The following is a 23445-nucleotide window of genomic DNA, read 5'->3' as shown; positions in this document are numbered from 1 at the left end:
TGCTGCAGCAGGTGGGTATGACCAAAGTTATGACTGTTGATGGCGTAGGAACATAGCCAATGATAGAAAGCCATGATTACAATAATGAAGTTTTCTCATATAATAAAAGTATATTATAATGACAGAATGACATTTTATCATAATATTAATAAAAAGTAATCAGGTAACGATCTGGAGACCGAATATAATATCAAACAAATGAACAGCGAATACGAATACGAACAAACGGACTTTCAATAACAAATGAACGCCGCAAAATCAATATATATAAATATAGATATTTGTTATTATTTAATCTATTAATAAAAAAAGTAAATATTTTTTTTAATAATGATAATGCAGACAGTTTCGATAGATAGTAATAACAGATATTACATAATATAATAGAGTACATTATCAATAGGTTCCCATATGTCTCATATGTCTTCATTGAAAAGAAACATTTAAAACATGTCGTGTGACATTAGATTTAATTTTCAGTAAAACCCATAAGGCAAGATCGTTGAAACGTATAAATGGCCGAGGTTTATCATTTTATCATGTGAAATGATTTTTGACATTAACACATTAACGCCCACTGGGAAAATCCGTTTCAAAACATCAGAGAGTATATAAATAGACTTATTAAAAATTCTCACGATTATAATGGATGATCTCGTTTTAATATGAAGGAATTCTCGGTTATTCCCGAAAAATGGAGAAAAGTCATCAGAGTAGACTAGTAGAGTATATATGTTTATGTTTCCTTAGTTTGTAATTATTATTTTAATAATTCTAATAACTTATTACTTTCAAATACACCAAATAGGAAAGCTATTGCATTATATAGACATATACGAAGGCCTTAAAAACTTTGTATATATTATATATATATATACTAGTTTATATAATAGCAAAGCCATAAAAAATAACTAGACTATATTTTTAAAAAAACCTGTTATTTTGGTCATTTTGGATGTTCATGTGATTATTTATTTTTTTGTGCACATCTTTTTTAGTTTTTTTTGATTCTTAACTTACCGATAATGGATTATGCAGCTGCGTTCAAAAAAGATAAATGTTTTTTCATCAATTGGCAAACTTTGAACCATTTATTATTATTTTTAGGAATTGATTAACGACAAGAATAAAAAAGTGTCTGAATTTGTAAAATCTTATTTCTCATAATTTTTTTGATTTTTTTTTTTAAAAAAAATTTTAAAAAATTTTTACCTGATATCGACATTTTGATATTCTGATACATTTTTTTTGTTATCATGGAAAATAATCCAATAACATTTCACGTTCATCTACCAACAAATATAGATAAACTTGGAAATCCTATTATTCTTGGGGATGGACCAGAATTAGGAGAATGGAAGAAACCTATAGTAAAACTTCATAAACCATATATTAATCATCCTACTTATTGGCAATCTGACCCTATCGATTTTTCTAATACACAAATTTTAGAAAGAAGTTATACTTATTCAATTAATATTCCTTCCACTCTTTTATTTTTAGAAGAATCTAAAATTATAAGTGAAGGTTGTTATAATGATGGTAAAAGACGTAAATTAAATATTAATGAAAAAAATCATTATGATATTTGGATTAATGGAAATAATCCTGATTTAAAAAAATATCAAATTGATAATAATAATATTGAAGATTATGTTTTCGTTGATTATATTTATAATAATATAAGAAATCATAATTTAAAACAAAGTATTTTAGAATATAAAAGATTATTATTATTATATAAGGATCTTACAATTAAATTTTCAGATTTAAATTATATAATTAAAGAAAGTATTAAAGAAAATACTTTTAAAGAACAAAGAATTTTTTTATCATTACTTTTAGGTTATCATATTAAAAAAGAAAATTCAAAATCTCAATTTAAATTACCTATAAATTTTCAATCAAATTTATTAATTCAATCTTTTAAAAATTATAAAAAAGATATTTTATCGAATGATGATGATGAAGATGATGATCATCACATTATAAATAAGGCTTTATTATGTTTAATTCAACATAATTCTTCACAAACAAAATTGGATTGGCTCATAATTTTTAATATTATAAAAGAATTTGATCCGAATTATAATTTTTTAAATAATTTAAAAGAAGTTAAATTTGATGAAAAATATTTGAAAGAAATCAAATCTCATATTAATAATGATGTAGAATTATTTGAAAATAAATTAAAAATTCTTCAATGGTTATTAAAATTATGTAAAAATATGGAATCCATTTTTCAAGTTTGGAATATTTTACTTATTAGAAATAAACAAATTACTCAATATTTTATTAATAGAATTCAAGAACTTATTTCTAATAGTGATACGATTACTTTATTATATCATCATACAAATATACCAAAAGATTTTCATGATCGTGTTTCTTATCTTTTTAGAAAAAGAATTTTAAACTTACTTAGTAAAAAGGATAAATCTTGGGAAAATCCAAATCTTATCGCTTTAATGGAAATTTTTAAATTTGATGATTTAAAATGGAATGATGATGATATTTTAACTTGTTTAGAATCAATTTCAAATTCTCATAATAAATTATTATTAGAAAATTTTCCAAGAATTTTATATTATTGGTTACATAAAGGTTTTTACGATAAAAGTGTTCCAACAATTTGTAGAAATTGGATAAAATTATTATTACTTAAATTAGGTATTAAAAATACTCCGGAAGAAGAAAGTAGACACGCGATCAGCATATTTCAATTATTAGATTATATTTATCCTTTTATTTGTAAAAGAATTGATATTTGGAATGATATATCATCCATTATATTAGATAAGATGAAAGATTATTCAGATTATTGTATTTTGGGTGCGACGAAATCTATGATGAAATTAAAAGAACAAGATATTAAAAGATTATTTATCGAAATTTCCAAAGAAAGATTAAACAAATCGGTTAAAAAAGTTAATGATCAATTAATGGATATGATAATTATAATTTGTGGTTATGAAATTGAAACATTTAAATTTCCATTGGATATTCCAAATACGTAAGTTTTACGATTTACGGTTATATAATTTGATTTTACGTTAAAATTTGGTTTCGCTAATATCTAATATTAATATTTTTTGTTTCGTTGATTAGGATGTGTGAAGATATTTTATGTTATATCATGTTCTTATTACAAAATCAGTCGAACAATCAGTCGAACGTATCGTCTACCGTATCGCCGACCGTATCGTCGACCGTATCGTCGACCGTATTGTCGACCGTATTGTCTAATAATCAGTCAACCGCGTCAACGACCGCATCTACGTCTACGACCGCATATACGACCGCATCTACATCAATGACCGCATCGACTGCATCAACGACCGCATCAACATCAATGACCGCATCGACCGCATCAACGACCGCATCTACATCAACGACCGCATTAACGACCGCATCTACATCAACGACCGCATCTACATCTACGACCGCATCTACTGAATCTGAAGAATATTTGTTCATTCTTAAATATAGTAAATTTTGGAAAATTATTTTAACCGCTACCGGGAACGTTGAAAAACTTGAACAAAATTCATATATTCAACATATTAAAATGTCTATTTATGAACTTTATAATTTATTATTGGAAAAAAAGATAAATATAAAATTATTAAAAGAAATTTTAAAATATTCAGATGAATATTTATCAAATCATTTTAATATGATAAAAGATGAAATTCTTGTTATTAGAATATTATATGATGATCATTTAATTAGATTGGAACAATTAAAAAAATTTTATCAAACATTTTGTACGTCAAAAAAAGTAAATGACGTAAATGATTATATTAAAGATATACAACAACAAGAATTACAATTAGATAAAGTAAAATTATATCAAATAATTAAATCAAATTATTGGAAATTTCATGATAAAATTTTATTAAGCGCTGAAAGATGTTATGAATTTATTAATTTTCAAACTTTTAAAAATGTTTTTGAAATTTATTTACAAAAAGATAATAATACTATTATAAATGTTGAATATATAGCATTAAAATTAATTCCTTCAGTTTTTAATTATTATACTTCTATGTGTAAAAAATTTAAGAATTATGAAAAAATTGGAAGTTATGATGCTTTATTATTTTGGAAAAATATTAAGAATATTAATGAAGAATTTGATTTAAATAAGGAACTTTATCCTCAAAAAAATTTAAAACTTTTACAAATTATAGAAAATCTTTTAAAATTTCCTAAAATGTTGGAAAGATTTGAATTATTGGAAAAAATTGAAAAAATTTTACAATTAAAACGAATGGAAAATAATTGGATATCAAAATCTATTAAGAATTTAAAAGATAATTCTTTATTACTTGAAAATGTTAATTCATTTATTGATCATCTTGAAAAGAATTTTAATAAAATTAATGAAAATTGTTGGATTTTAATAAAAGAATTATCAATGAATTCAAAGAATTTCTTGGATTTTTTAACAATAATTTCTGAAGATGAAATTAAAAATTTGATTAATAATATTAACGATGATGACGATCAAATTCTTATTCAAGAGGATATGATTTTTTCTTTAATTCAAATTAAACAAATTTTTTATCCAATCATTAACAAGAAAATGAAAAATGTTGTTGAATTTTTGGAAGAATTATCAATTATTATTAACAAGGATCCTAGTTTAATTAATAAGTTCATTTTGTGTAATAATAATGATGAATTACAAAATTTTTATCATAACGTTTCAAATATTGAGGAAATTAATACGAGAAAGATTAAAAAGATCATTTCTGATGGAATTTTTCTATTTTTTTATGATGAGAAAAATCATAAATGTTCAATTATACTTAATAATACTTACGATCTATATTATATTTTGAAATTAAGAGAAAAAGTTGGTTTAATGAAAAAATCAAAAGTTACAAATGATTTCATTGATTTAATTGATATTATTCAAAAAATCATCAATGTTACCACTAAATTAATACGAAATGGTCATTTTAATTATCAAAAGTTTGAAAAGAAAATAAAAGGAGCGGAAAATATTAAAGGATTTCTTATATTCTTAAATGACGATTTAGAAAAATGGTAACTATAATTTATTAATTTACTTGTTAACGTAGACTTTACCCATATATTGATCAGTTTTTTTTTATTATTTCTTAGGAATAATATAGTGAATAAAGTTCAAAAAAATTGTTATTATTTAACGCTCTTTTCTCCTAATCAAATCTTGGAATTTTACGATTATTTCTCGTCGGAAAACTTGGATAAAGAAAATGAACAAAGATGCAAGGCGTTGATTAAATTCGTAAATAGTAACGCTCAATTACCATCTCGTAAGGAAATAAAAAGAATCTCACGTGTATCGAACGATTATTTTGGTCTACTTTGTGAAATTGGTTATAGATTGGAAAATATTTTTAAAAATCTTCCAAAACAATGGCAAATAATTCAACAAGAAGTAATTCCTGATGATATTATTAAAGATAATAGATTATTTATTACCGTTTATGATGATAAATCTTTAATTCCAAGTATAATAATGTCATTATATGTTAATAATGGTTATTATCCTGAACCATGGCAACTTTTATTATGTACTTCTTCAACTACAATTGAGGAGATTGGAATTTTTATTAAAAGATGTTTCTTCGCTTCAGATAATGGTTATAGTAATAATTTATTCTGTATTGTTAATATAGAATCTTTGGATTTTGATTCACAATATAATTTAATAAATTATATTAAAGAATTGGAATATAGAAATGAAAATTATCAATTAGTACTTTTATGTCATCGAGAATCAGGAAAATCTCAATATATTTTGGATCAACATTCTTTGGAAATTTTGGAGATAAATGAGATAAATGGGTTGAATATTGAAATGATGCAAGATATTTATCGAGAATTATGTCCAAAAGTTTTATGCGTTTCTTCAGATTTATCCGGTCAAGGAAAAACTGAATGGATTAAAGATAATAGTTTTTCTAAACAAAAATTTTCTCGTAATTTCTTAATTAGTGATAATATGAATTTTGAATATCTTTTAAATAATCTTAAAGAATATAATCTTAAAGATATAGAAAGTTTACATATTAATATTTTATCAACTGATTATCCGGATGATGTGAATTTATTCTTATTCGAATTATTAACTTTTAAGATTGTTTCTTATAAAAATTTGATCGTTTCTATTCCGGAAACTTTTATTTATATTGAAATAGCATCATCAGTAAAACAAAAATTACTTAATTGTCTTCCTATTTTAAAATTCTTACCTTTTAAACATTTATCTTGGAATATAGAAAATTTTAAAATTTCACAAGAAATATCAAGTCCAATTCAAATTGTATGTCATTATTTAAATTCATGTGATTTTGGGGAAATTGATAAGAAAGAGATCATATTTAATAATTTAAATCCTTTATCGGAAGAAATTTGTCGAAATCTTATTATGAGATATTTTTTCAAAGATGATAATAATATTACTTCATTTAGAAATATTGAGATTTTTGTTAACGTCTTGGCTGATCAATTAATTAGATTTTCATCAAGTACAATGAATAATCTAAAATTGAGCGAATCAAACGAATCAAACAATTCAAACGCGAGCGTGAGAGGAACAAGAGGAACATCAAATATTAGATCAATCATAGTTAAATCATTAATAAAAGTTTCAAAGGATTTTGCAACTAAATTCAAGGAGACATCTATAATGGACGAAGATAAAAGCGCTCATCTTGATCACGCGGATCATAAAATAATGTTTTTTAATTCTCGAGAATTTAATTCTTTTACTATTTTATATCAAGATAAGAATAAAATTCCTGATAATATTAAATTATTATTAAAGAGTCAAGCAATTAGTGGAGATTTTGATGATTATAATACTATGTTTTCAAATGATATTTTAACGAAATTAGAAGGAATGAAATCGGAATACGTCTTATCTAGTGATAATTTGATAAAGATGGCGGTAATACTTTTAAGAGTAAATGCGAACGTTCCGGTTGTTATCTGTGGTGAAGCGGGATGTGGAAAGGTAAAGTAAATTTTTATTATTTCAATTTCGTTAATTTTGTTTAATTTACGTTAAATTTCGTTTAATTTTGTTTATTTACGTTCAATTTACGTTCAATTTTGTTTGCGTTCAATTTCGTTTAATTTACGTTCAATTTGTTTAATTTACGTTCAATTTTGTTTACGTTCAATTTCATTTAATTTACGTTCAATTTTGTTTACGTTCAATTTTGTTTATTTTACGTTCAATTTCGTTTAATTTTGTTTAATTACGTTCAATTTTGTTTAATTTACGTTCAATTTATTTAATTTACGTTCAATTTTGTTTAATTTACGTTCAATTTTGTTAATTACGTTCAATTTTGTTAATTTACGTTCAATTTTTTTTAATTTTTAGACAAGTTTAATTGCACATTTGGCTTTGATGATAAAAGTTCAATATCGATCTCTTAATCTTTATGATGGAATCGAAGAAGAAACTATAGTAAACTTTATATCGGAAGCTTTGAAAAAATCAGAAAAAGAAGAAATTTGGTTATTATTTGATGAATTTAACACATGTAATTATTTAGGTTTACTTGCGGATTTAATATCTAATAGAATGTTTCGGGGTAAACCGATAAGTTCAAATATTCGATTATTCGCTTCCTGTAATCCATACCGTCCTCGCGTTCAAAATGAAGATGGTCGTGTAACAAACGTTAAAAAGTACAAAGAAAGAGGCGATCTTATTTATCAGGTCAAACCACTTCCCGAACAAATCTCAGATTATTTATGGAATTATGATATCCTGAAACCAAAAGATGAATGTAGATATATTCAAATTATGGTTAAAAATGAGTTAAAAGAATTATCACAACCTATACTTGTCGATTTAATATCCACTTCTCAAAATTTTATACGAAAAGTTGAAGAACCATATAGTGTTAGTTTACGTGATGTGAAACGAGTTATAACATTAGTAAAATTCTTTTATAAATCCCTTAATAATCGTCCAACATATAAAAAAGGACATAAATACCCATCAAATGAAGGTCCTATTTTAATATATAGATCCTATGTTTTAGCATTGAGTATTTGTTATCATTCTAGATTATGTGAACAAGATTTACGTAAACAATATCGTTACGAAATAGGTCAAATATTTCAAAATCATAATATTTATATGGGAGAAAAACTTTTTACTAAAATCATTCGGGAAGAACAAGAAGATTATATTAATAGGATGCAAATTTCAAATAATATAGTTAAAAATGAAGCTTTACTAGAGAATATTTTGGTTATGACTGTTTGCATATTAAATAAAATTCCTATCTTTGTTATTGGAGAAACGGGGTATGTATCAAAAAAAAAATCGCAATTTTTTTTTTTTAATTATGTTTTGTCGGTTTCACTAATGTTTTGTCGGTTTCGCTAATGTGTTGTCGGTTCACTAATGTTTTGTCGGTTTCATTAACATTTTAATTTAAAATAAAAGGTCCTCTAAATCTTTGGCTCTTCGTTTAATAAGTTCGAATTTACGTGGATCAGAGTCTAATGATGATTACTTTAAATCTTTACCGAAAGTATATATTAAAGAATTTTTTTTTAAAACGTCATTTTTATAACTTTTATATTAAATTGTATTTATAATTAGGTTCATATTAACCCATATCTATGTTCTTCGAGTTCCACTATGGATGGAATTTCCAAGATTTTTGAAAAAGCTAATAAATACCAAGAAACAAGTTCCGATGTTATTAACGTAGTATTGCTCGATAATGGTAAATATTTCATTATTTCGCGTATGCAACATATGCAACATGTAATGGTTTATTTAATACTCTCCAATATTTTTTATAGTTGGATTTGCTGAATCAAGTTCTTCGGATCCATTAAGGTTACTTCATACTTTACTCGAACCAAATTATCCAGCAACGGGACCAACTGTATCATTTGTTGGGTTATCCAATTGGCGTTTAAATATCGTTAAAAGTAGTCGAGCGTTACTTGTACAAAGGTGAATTCTTTTTGTCACATATAAATTTTTATCCCTTAACTTTTAATACTCAATATAATTATTTTATTTTTACAGTCCTCGGTTCGATCTAGATGATTTAGTAGATATATCTGAACACTTTTTAAATACCAATAACATTGAATCCAGTAAAATTGGAATTATAGAAACCTTGGCTAAATCATGTTCGGATTATGAACAACAATGTCAAGCTTTACCCAATTTCTACGGTCTTCGAGATTATTACTCGTTAATTAAAAGACTTTCATCAAATGAATTTACGTTAGCGGATACTCAAATGGCATTGGCTCGTAATTTTGGTGGATTAGAAAATAATATCAAATTATGGGAAAAATATTTTAAAAATATCGTTAAAATATTATTTGATGATGATAAGAATTATTCATGGTCTTTTAAACCGATACAATTAATTAAGTCAAATTTGAATGATCCTGATTCACGTCATTTGATGATTATCGGTAAAAGTGAAGCAACCCTAAGTTTATTGGTTAATCAACTACAAAAAAGCGGAATGAATCCACTTGTAATTATAGGTTCACAATTCCCTGATGATAGTAAAGATTATTATTGTGATGTTTTGAAAAAAATCATTGTAAGTAAAAGTAAAATTTTCATTATTATTCAATTATGGAAGAAACGATACTTATTTTTTTATCTCTTTTTCTTTTTAGGCGTGTGTTGAAACAGGAAACCCATTAATTCTTACAGATTTGGAAATGGTTTACGGTAACTTTTATTATTTTTTTTTTATTAACTAGGATAAGGGAAGGGATAACAGGATAAGGGATAAGAGATAATGCCAGATCAATTAAGAGAATTGAGAGATTGGAAGATGGAATAAACTATAATAAGGAATGGTTCGACCGTTCGAAATTACGCGATATATTCAAAGGTGACCGGAGTTGAGATGTATTTGATCGTGATCCGAGGCGAGTTCGGGCGAAATTTTTTTCGGGTCGGACCAGGTCGGGTCGGGTCGGGTATATAGTATATGCTCCGAGTCAACGTGCAATTATGATACGAATACCTTTTAATTGATCTGGCACAATCCTACTACGTCTGGCGTAACTACTACATACTACTACATCTGGAATACTACTAACATATACTTACCGTCTTTATTTTACATATTTAATAGCAAGTCTTTATGCCTTATGGGATAAGAATTATATCGAGGTAAACGATAAACATTTGTCACGTGTCGGACTAGGGGCATGTTCCAACTCTATGTTGTAAGTATAAGAATTTATTATTGTATCAAGTGATTCAAGTGATTCAAGTGATTTTAATAATAATTATTTCGTAATTGTATTAGTTACGTTCCATCAAAATTTAAATGCATTATTGTAATGGACGAGAAAAATCTATCTTCAACTGATCCATCACTTCTCAACCGATTTGAAAAACATACATTATCATTTAACGATGTTCTTGACGAAAAACAACAATCACTTATTCGGGAATTGAAAGATTGGATAGGGCAAATGTATACTTTTAGAAATGATCCTACGATTCAATTACATACTAGTAAATTTGCACTTTTCTTCGGTTTTGATAAGGATGAATCGTTACAAACTTTAGTATTAGAAAATACAAAAGACAATCGTTACACTAATCGGGATGAGATTTTAATGAAGTGCAAGGAAAGGTTAATTTCAGTATTATCTTCGGATGGAGTTTTAAGGATTGAACGATCAGCTTTAGAAAGGGACGAAATTACCACGCTAAAGGACATTTATTTTTGTCAACAATTTCATGATGATCTTTGTGATTATTTCGAATCTTTATTTAATATAAAAAATACTATTGGAGGAGATTTAGTAATTGTCAATACATTCTCTGATTTAAACGTGGATATCGAATCTTGTTTAGGAGAAATTGCAAGTTGTCAAATATATAAATTATCAATTTTCAAGACCGAAGCACGACTTTCAGAACGAGTGAAAGATTTCTTTTTCAAATCGGACGATCAAATATTAATTATTCAATGTGAAGCAACAACATTAACAAATTCAAGATATATTAAATTAACAAAATCTATTATTGAAAAGTATCATAATGAATATTTAATTAATAGAGGACCTACGAAAATTGTATGTTTAATAAATCATATTAGAAGAGATTATGAACGAAATTTAATATCAAATTTCATACCTGGATGGAAACAAATTACGATTGAATCATTGGAACAATGTGATATAAAATTAAATAAACTTTATGATAAATCATTATATGATATATTAAATTCAAAAATATTTAGAAAATTAATTACTTCTAGTATGCCATTTGAAAAATTTTTAAAAGATAAATTAGGATGGTGTTTTTCTTGTATCAAGTATCCGACCTCTAACGAAAATTATATCAGGTAAGAATGATAATTTAATTTTATAATTAATTATATTTTTATTATGTTTACTAAAATTATATATAACTTTTTAGCGTGATAAGCAAAGAAATTTTACGTAATGAAAATTTAAGTCAATACATCAAAACAAAAACCTTTAATTGGATTTCAGAAAATTGTAATGATTGGAAATATGAAGTAGCCAAAAATCAAGATTATATAAATCAATTCACATGTTTTTCACTTGCATTACAAAATTATGTGATGATAATTCTTAAAAATACCATAACAAAAATATTATATTCAATTGAAAAATTATCAGCAACAAAAACTTTTTTCAATCTTGAAAATTGTTTAGAACATGAAAAGAAAATGGAATTATTAGAATTATGGAAACAATGTTTTTTGGATAATACAATTATAAATATTAATAATTTATCGGAACCAAATTCTAATAAATATATAATAACATCAATGATTAAAGAACTTGAATTTCCATTTTCTTATAATTTTTTTAATCAAATTAATTTTTATAAAATTTATTATGAAGAAGAATTAAATATATTAAAACAAGATTTAGATAATATTGATGAAGAAACTGGAGAATTACGTACAAAATTAGAAGATGATCATATAGAAGAATTTAAGAATAATTTATTATCAATCAAACCAAATTTTATAACATTACAAAAATATTCAGAATTATATTATAATGATTTTATTAAAATAATATCTCATAATATAAAAAAATTGATTAAAAAAGAAGAATTAGATTTTATTATTGAAAATATAAATGGGGAAGAAATAAGTTCTAATCCATTCTTACTTCATATTTATTGGTGGAAACATTCAGAAAGTATTTTAATTCAATTAAAATTAATTGAAAATTTTCCAATAATATTTAAAAAAGCTAAAGAAGATTTTATAAAATACGGTGAACTTGAAGAATTTCTTTTTAAAGAATCGATTAATCTTATATTACAAAAAATTTGTTATAAAGAGAAATGTGAAAAAGAGATTGATATCTTATTAACTTTAATTAAAAAATTAAATAATACGAAAAAATTATCAAGACTTCCTTTATTATATATATGTAATGATTTATTAAAAATCAAATTAATTCCATTGGATAAAATCAAAGAAATAATTTATTTAGGAAAAGGGAAAAAACAAGAATTTATTACAACAGAAATAATTGATTTGATATTTAATCATTTAGATTATAATTATAATAATGAAATAATTATAAATAATATAAGATCTTTTATATTAAGAAGTCTTGAAATTATTCCATTAGAATCAAAAGTTCGATTAAATCTTTATAAAAATTTATTTATAAGAAAACCTTTTAAATTAATTAAAGAAATAATAGAAAAAATATTCATTACAGAAAATCAAGTGGAAGAAGGAATATTTTTCAATTTAATTAATAATCCTAAACAAGGATTAAAAAAATCAATTAGATTAAATGCAATTAATGAATTTTTTGAAATTCAAAATTTTGATAATAATATGATTGAAATTTGTTGTGAAATAATTCAAGAAATTTTTAATGATTTTGAATTAAAAAAATTGATTCCTTATTTTAAAAATTCGGTTGAAATTTTTATAAAAAATTCAAATTTTCAACGTATGATTTCAGTAGCATTTCTTAAAGAATTTTCATTTAAATTATTGGATTATTGTAAGAAGGAAGAAAATATTTTATCAAAATCATTAATTAATGATATTAATAATTGTTTAAAAATCAAACATCCAAATATTAGAAAACTTCAACATTGTTTTTTAATTCAAAAATCACGAGTTACAATAAGTTTGAATCAAATCAAAGTATTAAGAAATATTTTTCCATGGATTGAAGATGATATTGATGATGAATTAATTATTAATATTCCAAAATATTATAACCCGATTAGAAAAGTGAAATTTGAAGATTTTCGTTCTTTTTATTATAGTGAATTCAAATATAATTTAGACAATCATCCATTCTTATCGATATATTTTAATCATTGTGAAAAATTAAAACTTCTCAAACATCTCCAACCAATCATTAAATTCGTAATGATTTTAAATTCAAAACTTGAATATAATTTAACAAGAAAATTGGCTCATACAATGACATTTCGTGAATTTATTGAAAAAGAATCTTCTGGTGATACTTTAAATTTAAAATCTTTATATGATGAATTTGAATTAAGTTGGAATATTGTAATTAATCATATAATTGATTCTAAAGAATTATCTCATGATAAACCATTAATGGATATTAAAAGACCTATTATTTTCGGTTTAATTGAACAAAAAAATTTAGGAATTTATTTATGTACGATTTTGGAATCTTTATTAAGATTACAAAATGAATTTTTGGATAATGTTATTAATATTCCAAATTTATTTGATTCTAAATCAATTAAAGTTAGTCAAGCTCAAGATATTAATTTTATTAATTTTGAAGGGGACGAAAAGATTATTTCACGATATAGTCAAAGAATTTTTGAAGATGAAACAAAATTTTTCTTTGATTTACAACAAATTGAAATGTTACTTATTAAAGAATTAGTTAATAATAAGGTTCATTTTGAAAGATTAGAAGAGAATCAATTTTATTTGAAAAATTTTACTTTTAAAAATGAATTATTTTATAATTCTCCAAGAATTCTTTTTGATGTGAAAAAATCATTACCACAAGAACCTATCGTGGAAAAAACGACCTTAGTTTTAACAATGTTTCAACCAATTCTTACTTTAAATCCTGGAAATTCAATTGATTTATTTGAATTACTTTCAATCTTTGATATAATTCTTAGTTTTATAAAAGAATTATCTATTAGTCATAGTGATATGCTTATAATGGATTTTGTTAATCAATGGTTAAAATTAGCGAAACTTGATACTTCAAAATATAAAATATTTAGTGATTTTTCATTAAAACATATTGTAGAATTATATGAATTAATTGAAGAACAAAATGTTAATAATTCAATAATTCATAATATTAATGATAAATTTAAAGTTACTTTATCTCAACAAATGAAGAAATCTATTAATAATTTTATAGATTACTTTGATCAAGATGATGATTTAATTCCTGCTACAGAATTTTTACTTGCTTTAAAAAGATTTATTTATAGATTTTTATCAATTGATACAACAACAAATATTGAAAATATAAATTTAAATATTTTTTTCTTAGATTTTACTTTAAATTTATGGCCAGATTATATTAAGAAAGATTTGATTGAAAATTTATTTCCAAATTGTTTATTGGTATCTCATACTTATAATTGTTATATTTATATTATTAATGAAATTGAGGTAATGTATATTTTTTTTGACATTATATATAATAAATAATTGATTATAATTTTATTAACTTTTATTTATTTATTTATTTTTAATAGAAGGCTGTATCTACTTAATTAATTGGAAATAAAGAAGATAAATGTTAAAAAATTTAAATAGTTGATTCATTTAGTTTATTATTATTTTTTTTTTATGTTTTTTTTTCAAATATCTATTATTTCATGTATACATATATATATATAAATAAATAAATAAACGTTTTCTATATTTTGTATTTTATAAAATGTATAAAGTGTATTCGATTAAGTATCATTTTTAAGAAATTCTACCAGTTAATTTTTATTGCGTACAAGAATTTTGTCGTTATTGCAACTCATAAAGTGTTTATTTCAAATTATTAAGGTCTTATCGTTCATCCCACCAGTCGTGTCGACCAGTCGTGATCGTCACTATACGCTCAGCATTAGGGAGAAATTTCAGGCAGAATTTCATTCAACCCTGCCCGGAATTCCACCCTAATTTTGGTAGTGGTGATCATCACCACCGATGATATTTTGGATAATTCTTTTGGATAAACGAATTATGCGAATTACTGTATGTGAACTATCGTATATACAGTAACTAGCCCCATACACGCGAAACCTAACGCATTTAACGCACTTAACGTGCTAAGGCCATGTTAAGGCACAACACATCATAATACATCATGGAACTTTATACTTTTAAAAGCCTAATTCGCATTTCGCTAAAAACCTAACTTTTTATATTGAAAATTCTATTTGTTTAATAAGTTGTAAAGTTTCTAATTTTTTTCAGAAATTCTTATCATAATATCCTGGTTTTTCTTCCTTCAGTAATAATATGATATCACTGGGAATTCTCAAAATGCCATCTTGGTTTTGTATATTATTAACGAGAATTCTCATAATTTTGTCTTCTTTGATTTCGTATATAACCAAAAATTCAAATCCATAATAATAAGTGCGGTACCCACAATACCACTAACTGTTCCGATTACCGTATTTTGCGGTAAGTAAACACCCCCGAAAATAAGCACCACGGTCAGAATTATGAGGATCTTGGCCAAAAAGAGGGTGCTTATATACCGCAAAATACGGTACAATATTCAGTGCTTCTGAAGGTAATGGAGTTGTAGTTGGTAGGTTGCAGGTATTGTTGATGATGTAGACGTTGAAGGTGTAGATTTTGAAGGTGTAGGTATTGAAGGTAGAGGTATAATTAAAATGGTTGATTTGGTTGGAATTGAAGGTGGAGGTATATTAAAGTGGTTGATGTGATTGGTATTTGATTTTGAGGAAATTTCGATAGGTATGGTTCAGAGCACCCGGGACATCCAATTTCACTACAACAGATCCCACAACAGCCAAACACACAAGAAGCACAAGACCATTACAATCCCATCCGTACCACAATAACACAATCAATACCCACCGCCGGTTAATGACAATCCGCCACCACAGTATAATCCAAATCCATTTTTCTTAGTGCATCTACAAGCGTAAGAGGTAAACAAGGGGGCTAAGATAAATAAAAGTCGAACGAAATGATTCAGTTTCACGATATTAAATCAGCGGGAATGAGAAAAAAAAAATGCACTTGACAGATAGAAATGGTTAAATCAAATATTCTTAATATTCTTTTTGAAATTAATTTAAAAAACTTTTGGTACACAGGCATGGGGTTCCTTAATGTACAGTGAGGGTGTACGATATTACGAACTGGCCGGAATTAACCTTAACGCTATCGCGTGTAAGTGCATAACTCCCAAACTCGGGCCAGTTCGTACGTTAATATCGTACACCCCACTGTACGTTAAGGACGCCCCACAGGCATAATTGTTATTTTGCCAAAAAGAGTATTACCGTAATTTATAAATTTTATCGTTACATTACAGTAATTTTCTAATTTTCTAAAAGTTACGTTACACTACTGTATTTTATTGTAATATTCAAGTTTATAGAATTAAAGCTTAAGTTTAAAGAAAATGAGTTTAATTTATATATAATGTAAATTCTTATGAATGACTGCGCAATTGATTATGATAATTATAGTAATACCATATAAAATTATAAATTATAAAGTCAGCCAAGATTAAAATGCTGGTCATCAAATTATCTTAATTCTGGTAAGCATTTAATATGTACCTTGCAGTGTACTGTAAGTTACGTAACGTAACGTAACGCATTCCTATTAATGCAACTGATTAGAATTAATATAGCACAAACAATATAAATTCAAGCGAGACGTTGATGCAAATTTTTTTAAAAAAAGGTTAGAATACGTCAAAAATCTATCAAATGGCAAAGAAATCAAAAAGACTTTTTATCTCAACGGTCGTTCCGAACATTATAGATAGAAATTTGGTTACTTATCAAAGTCTTTATTTCCTTCGTCAATATCGCCTAATTCGCCTTTTACTAAAAATTTAAGATTAAACCTTTTGTCCAAATATTTTAAAATATTTTTATAAAATCCAAAATCTTTACAAATCCGCAAAAAATTCGTAATCATTTAATTTGCGATAATCTACACATAACGATAAGCGTTTGTCGCTTCCTTTATTGTCTACAATAACTACCGGTGCGGTGAGGTCCGGGGGCTTGCTGATTTTCGTATAAGTCCTTGTTTTTCCATTCTAGTAATTTCTTCTTAAAGGAAACTTTTATGCTCAGGATTACATCTGTAAGGAGGTTGAGAAATATAATTCTATCACTTTTTAACATAATCACTTGAATTTTTGCCCATAAAACCATGTAATTAGATCTTTATTATACAAGTATTACAAGTATTAGATTTAAAATATTAATTAATTAAAAAACCTAGAAACTTTTTGTTTTAATAGCATTAAAAACAGAATAAACGAATTATGTGAATCTTGTGAATTACGTGTACTGTCGTATATACAATAACTGGCCCCACACACGCGAAACTTAACGCACATAACGCACATAAGGATTTTCTCAAAATCTCTCGCTCGACCAAAGAAAAGACGCACTAAGGCAATGCTAAGACATAATATACAATGGAAGCATTCTAATAAATTTAACGCTTCCGTTTGCATTTAACCCTAATACGAATTCCGCTAATGATATTATCCGAAATTTTATTTACAGTATTTAATAAATTATAAAGTTTCCAATCATAGAAATTTTTTCAGAAATTCTTATTATACTATCCTGGTTTTAGTGTTATTGCCAGGGATTCTCAAGATTTCATTTTGGCTTTGTATATTATTACCGGGAATTCTCATAATGTCATCCTGGTTTTGTCTTCTTCTTTGATTCCATTTATAACCAAAAATTCCAATCACTATAATAAGTGCGGTACCCGCAATGCCACTAACAGCACCAATTACAATTTTCAGTGTTTCAGAAGGTGGTAACGTTTTGGCTGGTGGTGATGAGGTTTTAGGTATTGTTGATGATATTGAAGGGATAGGTATATTTGAAGTGTTTGATATGGTTGATGTAGGAATTTGAGGAGAGTATGGTGGGTATGGCTCAGAACATCCAGGACATCCAGTTTCACTACAACAGGCACTAGGTTTACCAGTAATCCCACAACAGCCAAACACGCAAGGAGACAATGCCTCGGCTACTTTGCCTCTACCAGTACAATTCCATAAGGTTTCCGAACCACAATCACTACCTAAGAACCGAATAATTATAAAGTAAAAACGTATTTTAAATGCATATGAAAGTAAAAATTATTATTATTTACCACCGCCGGTAAAAGACAATTCGCCACCACAGTATTTTCCTACGCCTAAATTTTTAGTACATAGGCAAGCGTGAGTATAATAGACGAAGAAGAACAAGGGAGTTAAGACAAATAAAAGTCGAATGAAATGATTCATTTTTGCCCGATAACCAGCGGGGGAGTGAAAAAAAAAATGCACTGAAATAAAAAGTGATGGATGGCTAAGTCGAATATTTTGAAACTAATTTGAAACTTTTAAACGTTTTAGTATACAGAGTTAATATAATTATTCCAAAATAGTAAAAATGATGGTCACAAAATTTAGTCACAGAAATCATTTTAATTTCAAGGCTAAACAGAGTTAGCGTCAAAGATAATAGGCGCTGCAATTTTAATGGTTACTTAATTTAGTTTATTATGCAGCCAAACAGGATTTGACATATGATATATTTTTGACGTATTACGTCATTTAGATTATATTAAATTTTACGGGAATACTATGTTAATATTGAGTATATTTATATGAAACATGATCTTGGACGCACTGCATAATAACATTATTATAGTGCCGTATATATATTTCCGCAGCCGTTGTCGTAATTTGACATCATTTATAATCACATTCTCTTAAAGTTAGCCGTTCCAAAAATCCTGACAACCATAATATCGACAGTCCACCGATAATGCGATAAATGCAAATTCTGATTGAGAATCCTGATAATCTAAAATTTTGACAGCCAAAATCCTTACTAAGATTCAAATCAGATGAATTTGAGAATTTTTAATGCAATAGTTTCTAATTTTAGAAGACAAGGAATATATTAATAACCTAGTAATATACTGTATATAGTCCTTTTAATTAAAATAAAAAAAGAATTCATAATATAGTAGCGTTTTGCGTTTTGCGTTAACAGTCAATACTACAAAAAAACCGTGCGCAAAAAAAAAATCAATTTTAAAAAGACGTTAAATTATGAGATAAATAAAGTTAAAATGTTAAAATGCCATAGTACAAAATAGTACAAAATATTATAAATTATGAGAATTTAAAATTTTAAGAATTCATCAGTATTCCATTATGGTAAACAAGTAAAATTTCCATTAACCATTTATATAATTTATGAAATAATATATATAATTAAGACCCGTTACTGCGCCACATCATTTTTAAAATTATACGCTTAATGCTTAGTTGGAAAATTTATATAATTTATTTTTTTAAAAAAAAATTTTGGATTTTGACTGTCAAGATTTTTAACTGTCAGGATTTATATTTTGTTTCAATCGGGATTTGATCTTGGTGTCGATCGGGATTGTACGTAGGCTGTTGATATTATAGTTGTCTGGATTTTGTGGTAAGCCCGTTGCCCTCACCATCCAATAACTAGTATTATTAATTAATTTAATTTCTTTTATATGAATTTAGAACATATGATAAACAAAGGATAACATTAGAATATTTCTTTTCGTGATCAATATATTTAACAATATTAATTATTATGGATATAACAGATAATACCACTTTTACTAAATGATTTAGTAAAATTTATTAGAACAATTATTAATCTTGTGTAACTTAGATCATAAAATACGAATCGATAATAAAATATATATCTCAAAATGAATTGAAAATATTGTAATTATTCTCAATTATAAAACTTAATAACAATTAGAATTTTTGCAACTCGTTACATTAAATGCATTGTGATCTAATTCCAAATTCATGGCAATTAGATCACCAAAGTAAATCAAAAGGAATCGACCATAAAAACCTTGATCAATTAATAATATTACAAAATTACTAAATTTTATTTCTTTTTTTATTCATATGAAAACTTATACAGTATATTGGTGAAAAATTATAGGCTAATTTTTTATTATTGAACTGTTGATTATCACGAGGACGAATTCACCTTTTTTATCTGGAAATATTAAGACATTAATAAATTTGGTGATAAAAGAGACAGTACCATGAATAAGAGCATGCAGTTATTTGAGTTCAGATCGTAAACTTCTGTTAGTTTCTTTAATTCCTTAATTTGAGCCTAATATCTTTTTTAAAGGTTTAAGCTTAAAATTTAAAACCGAACAGTAGTACGCGAAATTCGTGGACTGCTGAAATAATATTTTAACCGATATAAGACGTAACGAAAACAATTTCAGCATTGTCTCAGACTATTAACTAATTATGAAATTTTGGAGTCGTAACGACGTAATACTAAGTTAAGTCACGTCATAGACGTATGACTCATAACTACTTAAGACGTAAGTCGTATAACGTAACTTAAGATGTATGACGTAAATAAATATATGTTACAATTGTTACATGTATACTGTATCTTCAATTTTGAATATGTGACTAAAGACTTTAATTTTGATTGGTTAGATAGTTAATACTTAGTTACGTCATAAGTCACTCTTTATGTCATGACGTATGTCATATGACATGTGACGCAATATTATAACTGTGGATAGGATTCTAATTATCATGACTGAAAATAACGAGTAACTGTACTATTAATTAAGAGATTACAAATAATAGCAAATCAAGAATTTTTTTTAACAGAAAGGCATACAACTGTTGAAAGAAGAGTAAGAAATATTACATAGGTTACAATTGCTGATATCACTAAAATGAAAAAAGAAGAGAAAGAAAGGAAAAAGAAAAAGAAAAAGGGAAATATTCCAATCTCATAAAATTAATTAACAAATGAGTAGATAGTAAACAAATGATAATTTAAGTAGTAATTTGAATTTATTTTGAAATAATGAGACGAAATTGCTCTTGAAAGAGCCCGGGGGTCTGCAGTAAACATAAATATTTCATGATTTTTCATTTTTTAAACTTGATATATTCATTATCTCATTATTATAACTATTAAATACGGTAGTTTAGTCATAGATATACATACCTCAGCTCGCTCTAGTACTATATGTATGAAGAACAATTTAATAAATTAATAAAAGTAAATTGATTTACTGCTTATACCAATTTATTTATTGTTGCTGACTTAGCCAAGTTTTTCAAAAACTTGTTGTCACCTGATCACCAACGTTAAGGTGCAGCAACATTGATCAGGGGAAAGGGAAAGGGAAAGGACGAGAGATAAACGAAAGAGAAGGGAAAGGGAAAGAGAAAGGACGAAAGAGAAACGAAATACACACTCACCCACTCACATTCCCATACACACCACATACTTAAACAAAAAAAAATACACACAAACGGGAAAAGGGAAATGGAGATAGAGAAAGAAAAGATTAGTAAGCGATTAATCCATGAAGGCTGAAATTTTTGCGAGAGAGTGAGAAAGATCTAAAGAAAAAAATTAGTAAACCTAATGACTCATGCGAATATAATTAATTACTAATGCGCAAATTTTTTCGTATGACGATATGAGTAATAATTATAGGGACGTGATTTTCACCGCACCAGCATTAGCAAATATTAATGGGCGGAGTTTCATGATTTTTTTAATTTCGCCCAAAATTCTACCCTAATTCTGGTAAGTTGACAATCACCAGCGGTGATATTTAGCAATACTTGTATATTACTCTGACGTTACACGAAATTTACAGTGCAAGAAATATTTCGCATTTCAACGAACTGAAAATATGCCAAAAAATATAAAAAATATATTTAACAATGTCATTCATTAATTATATTTATTTCTAAATTATAATTTATTAAATATTTCAATGTAAAATCATATAAACAAAAAAAGTCTATCATTACAAAAACAATTAAAAATTAAAATCAAAGTTTTCTCCAATAGAAAAATGATCGATGGCAATACTAATTCAGCCGACATAGTCTAAAAAGGATCTGGCATTCATTGGCAACTCTAGAATATTTCTCTTAAAATTTGAACCATTTAAAAGGTAAATTTTGTATAACGTATTTTTTTTTCACTGACCCATATTTTAAAAGAAAAGTTTAGAGCAAGAAGAGTAAGAAGAAACAATATTGTCTTAGTTGTAATTCTTCAAGCAATAAATTCAAGTTCGTGATTGTAGCCTAGATCGGTCATGTGAAAACGATGTGCAGTTGATATTCTTGCCTGGACTGCGTCGTACGCAATTTTTTTAAAACCGATGTTATAATTTCTTCGCGTAAACATGTTAGAATAGAGGGTTATTATTGCATGAAAAAATAAAGTAGCCATTAGTATGAAACATTATACAGTGTATCACGGGCATCACCCGATTTGAATTTATTTAAAAATTGGCTACGCCTTTGTGTTGAACTAATGCTAACCGCAGTGCATCTATTTTTAATGTTCAATTAATAAACCGTGTATATAAGCGCTTTCGTCATGTATTTTTTTCCCGAAAGTTCTAGCAAATAATTCATATAACAGCTTTTCATGAATTAATGATTTGCGATGGTTGATCCAGTGTCCCTGAGTGCCGAAGTTCATGATGCTAGAATAGTCTGTTAACAGATCGACCCACAGAATAAACGGAAATTTTTTATTACCCGTTTTTGTTAATATAAGTCGGACAGATTATTTCAGGGTATATGAGTCTTGTAGTTAGCGATAATTGTGATAGAAACAAATTAGTTAATAGATATTTACAGAAATATGAAGGCAAATGTTGCTTGGCTTGTTATTCTTTTATCACGAAAAAATTATTAATAAAGATTTCCGTTCTAAAAGGCAACATATTTGGAGTATAAATTTAAATTTTCATGCCAACACAAAATATAACGCAAGTGATTTTTTGAAGATTATTGACGAGAAAGAAGAGCATATGTGGGGAAATTTCGGAAGAAACCATAGATGTAAATATGGATTTATCAGTAGGTACAGATATTACTACGTTAAACAATATAGGATCTGAGAGTAGTTTATGCTCACAAAAACAAGTATCTGTGGTACAATCAAATATATTGTAAAAGGACGAAACGGAGTTCACGAAACACAAGCCTGACTCTTCTCTTAATAAAAAAAGGACGAACAGAGCGTAATCGCGTAATGTGTAGTATCATAGGGCGATTAACTAGTAGTTTCTTCCACAAATTCTGATCGGTATTTTTTTTCTCCGGTCAGTATGACTTTTGTGATCAGTT

General features: G+C 26.3%; 2 protein-coding genes across 2 annotated transcripts; one reads left to right on the top strand and one right to left on the bottom strand.

Annotated features, from left to right (window-relative positions):
• Nucleotides 1-1256: 1256 nt before the first annotated feature.
• OCT59_013477 (uncharacterized protein) lies at nucleotides 1257-14770 on the top strand (the record flags this gene model as incomplete). The annotated part of the gene is made up of 13 exons (XM_066141545.1): nucleotides 1257-3013; nucleotides 3109-5055; nucleotides 5134-7012; nucleotides 7388-8325; nucleotides 8468-8555; nucleotides 8627-8753; nucleotides 8833-8989; nucleotides 9065-9599; nucleotides 9679-9733; nucleotides 10146-10239; nucleotides 10323-11372; nucleotides 11447-14666; nucleotides 14753-14770. 13 exons carry the CDS (start codon nucleotides 1257-1259, stop codon nucleotides 14768-14770), a joined length of 11865 nt encoding a protein of 3954 aa, XP_066001675.1.
• A 3071-nt stretch (nucleotides 14771-17841) lies between these two features.
• Nucleotides 17842-18531, bottom strand: OCT59_013476 (uncharacterized protein; the record flags this gene model as incomplete). The annotated part of the gene is made up of 2 exons (XM_025318990.2): nucleotides 17842-18323; nucleotides 18396-18531. The coding sequence occupies 2 exons, from the start codon at nucleotides 18529-18531 to the stop codon at nucleotides 17842-17844; spliced, it is 618 nt and encodes a 205-aa protein (XP_025174850.1).
• Nucleotides 18532-23445: the final 4914 nt, after the last annotated feature.

This window comes from Rhizophagus irregularis, chromosome 21 (genome assembly GCF_026210795.1).
Source record: "Rhizophagus irregularis chromosome 21, complete sequence".
NCBI lineage: Eukaryota > Fungi > Glomeromycota > Glomeromycetes > Glomerales > Glomeraceae > Rhizophagus > Rhizophagus irregularis.
The sequence above is the reverse complement of the archived record's forward strand: the minus strand, read 5'-3'. Positions and strand labels throughout refer to the sequence as shown.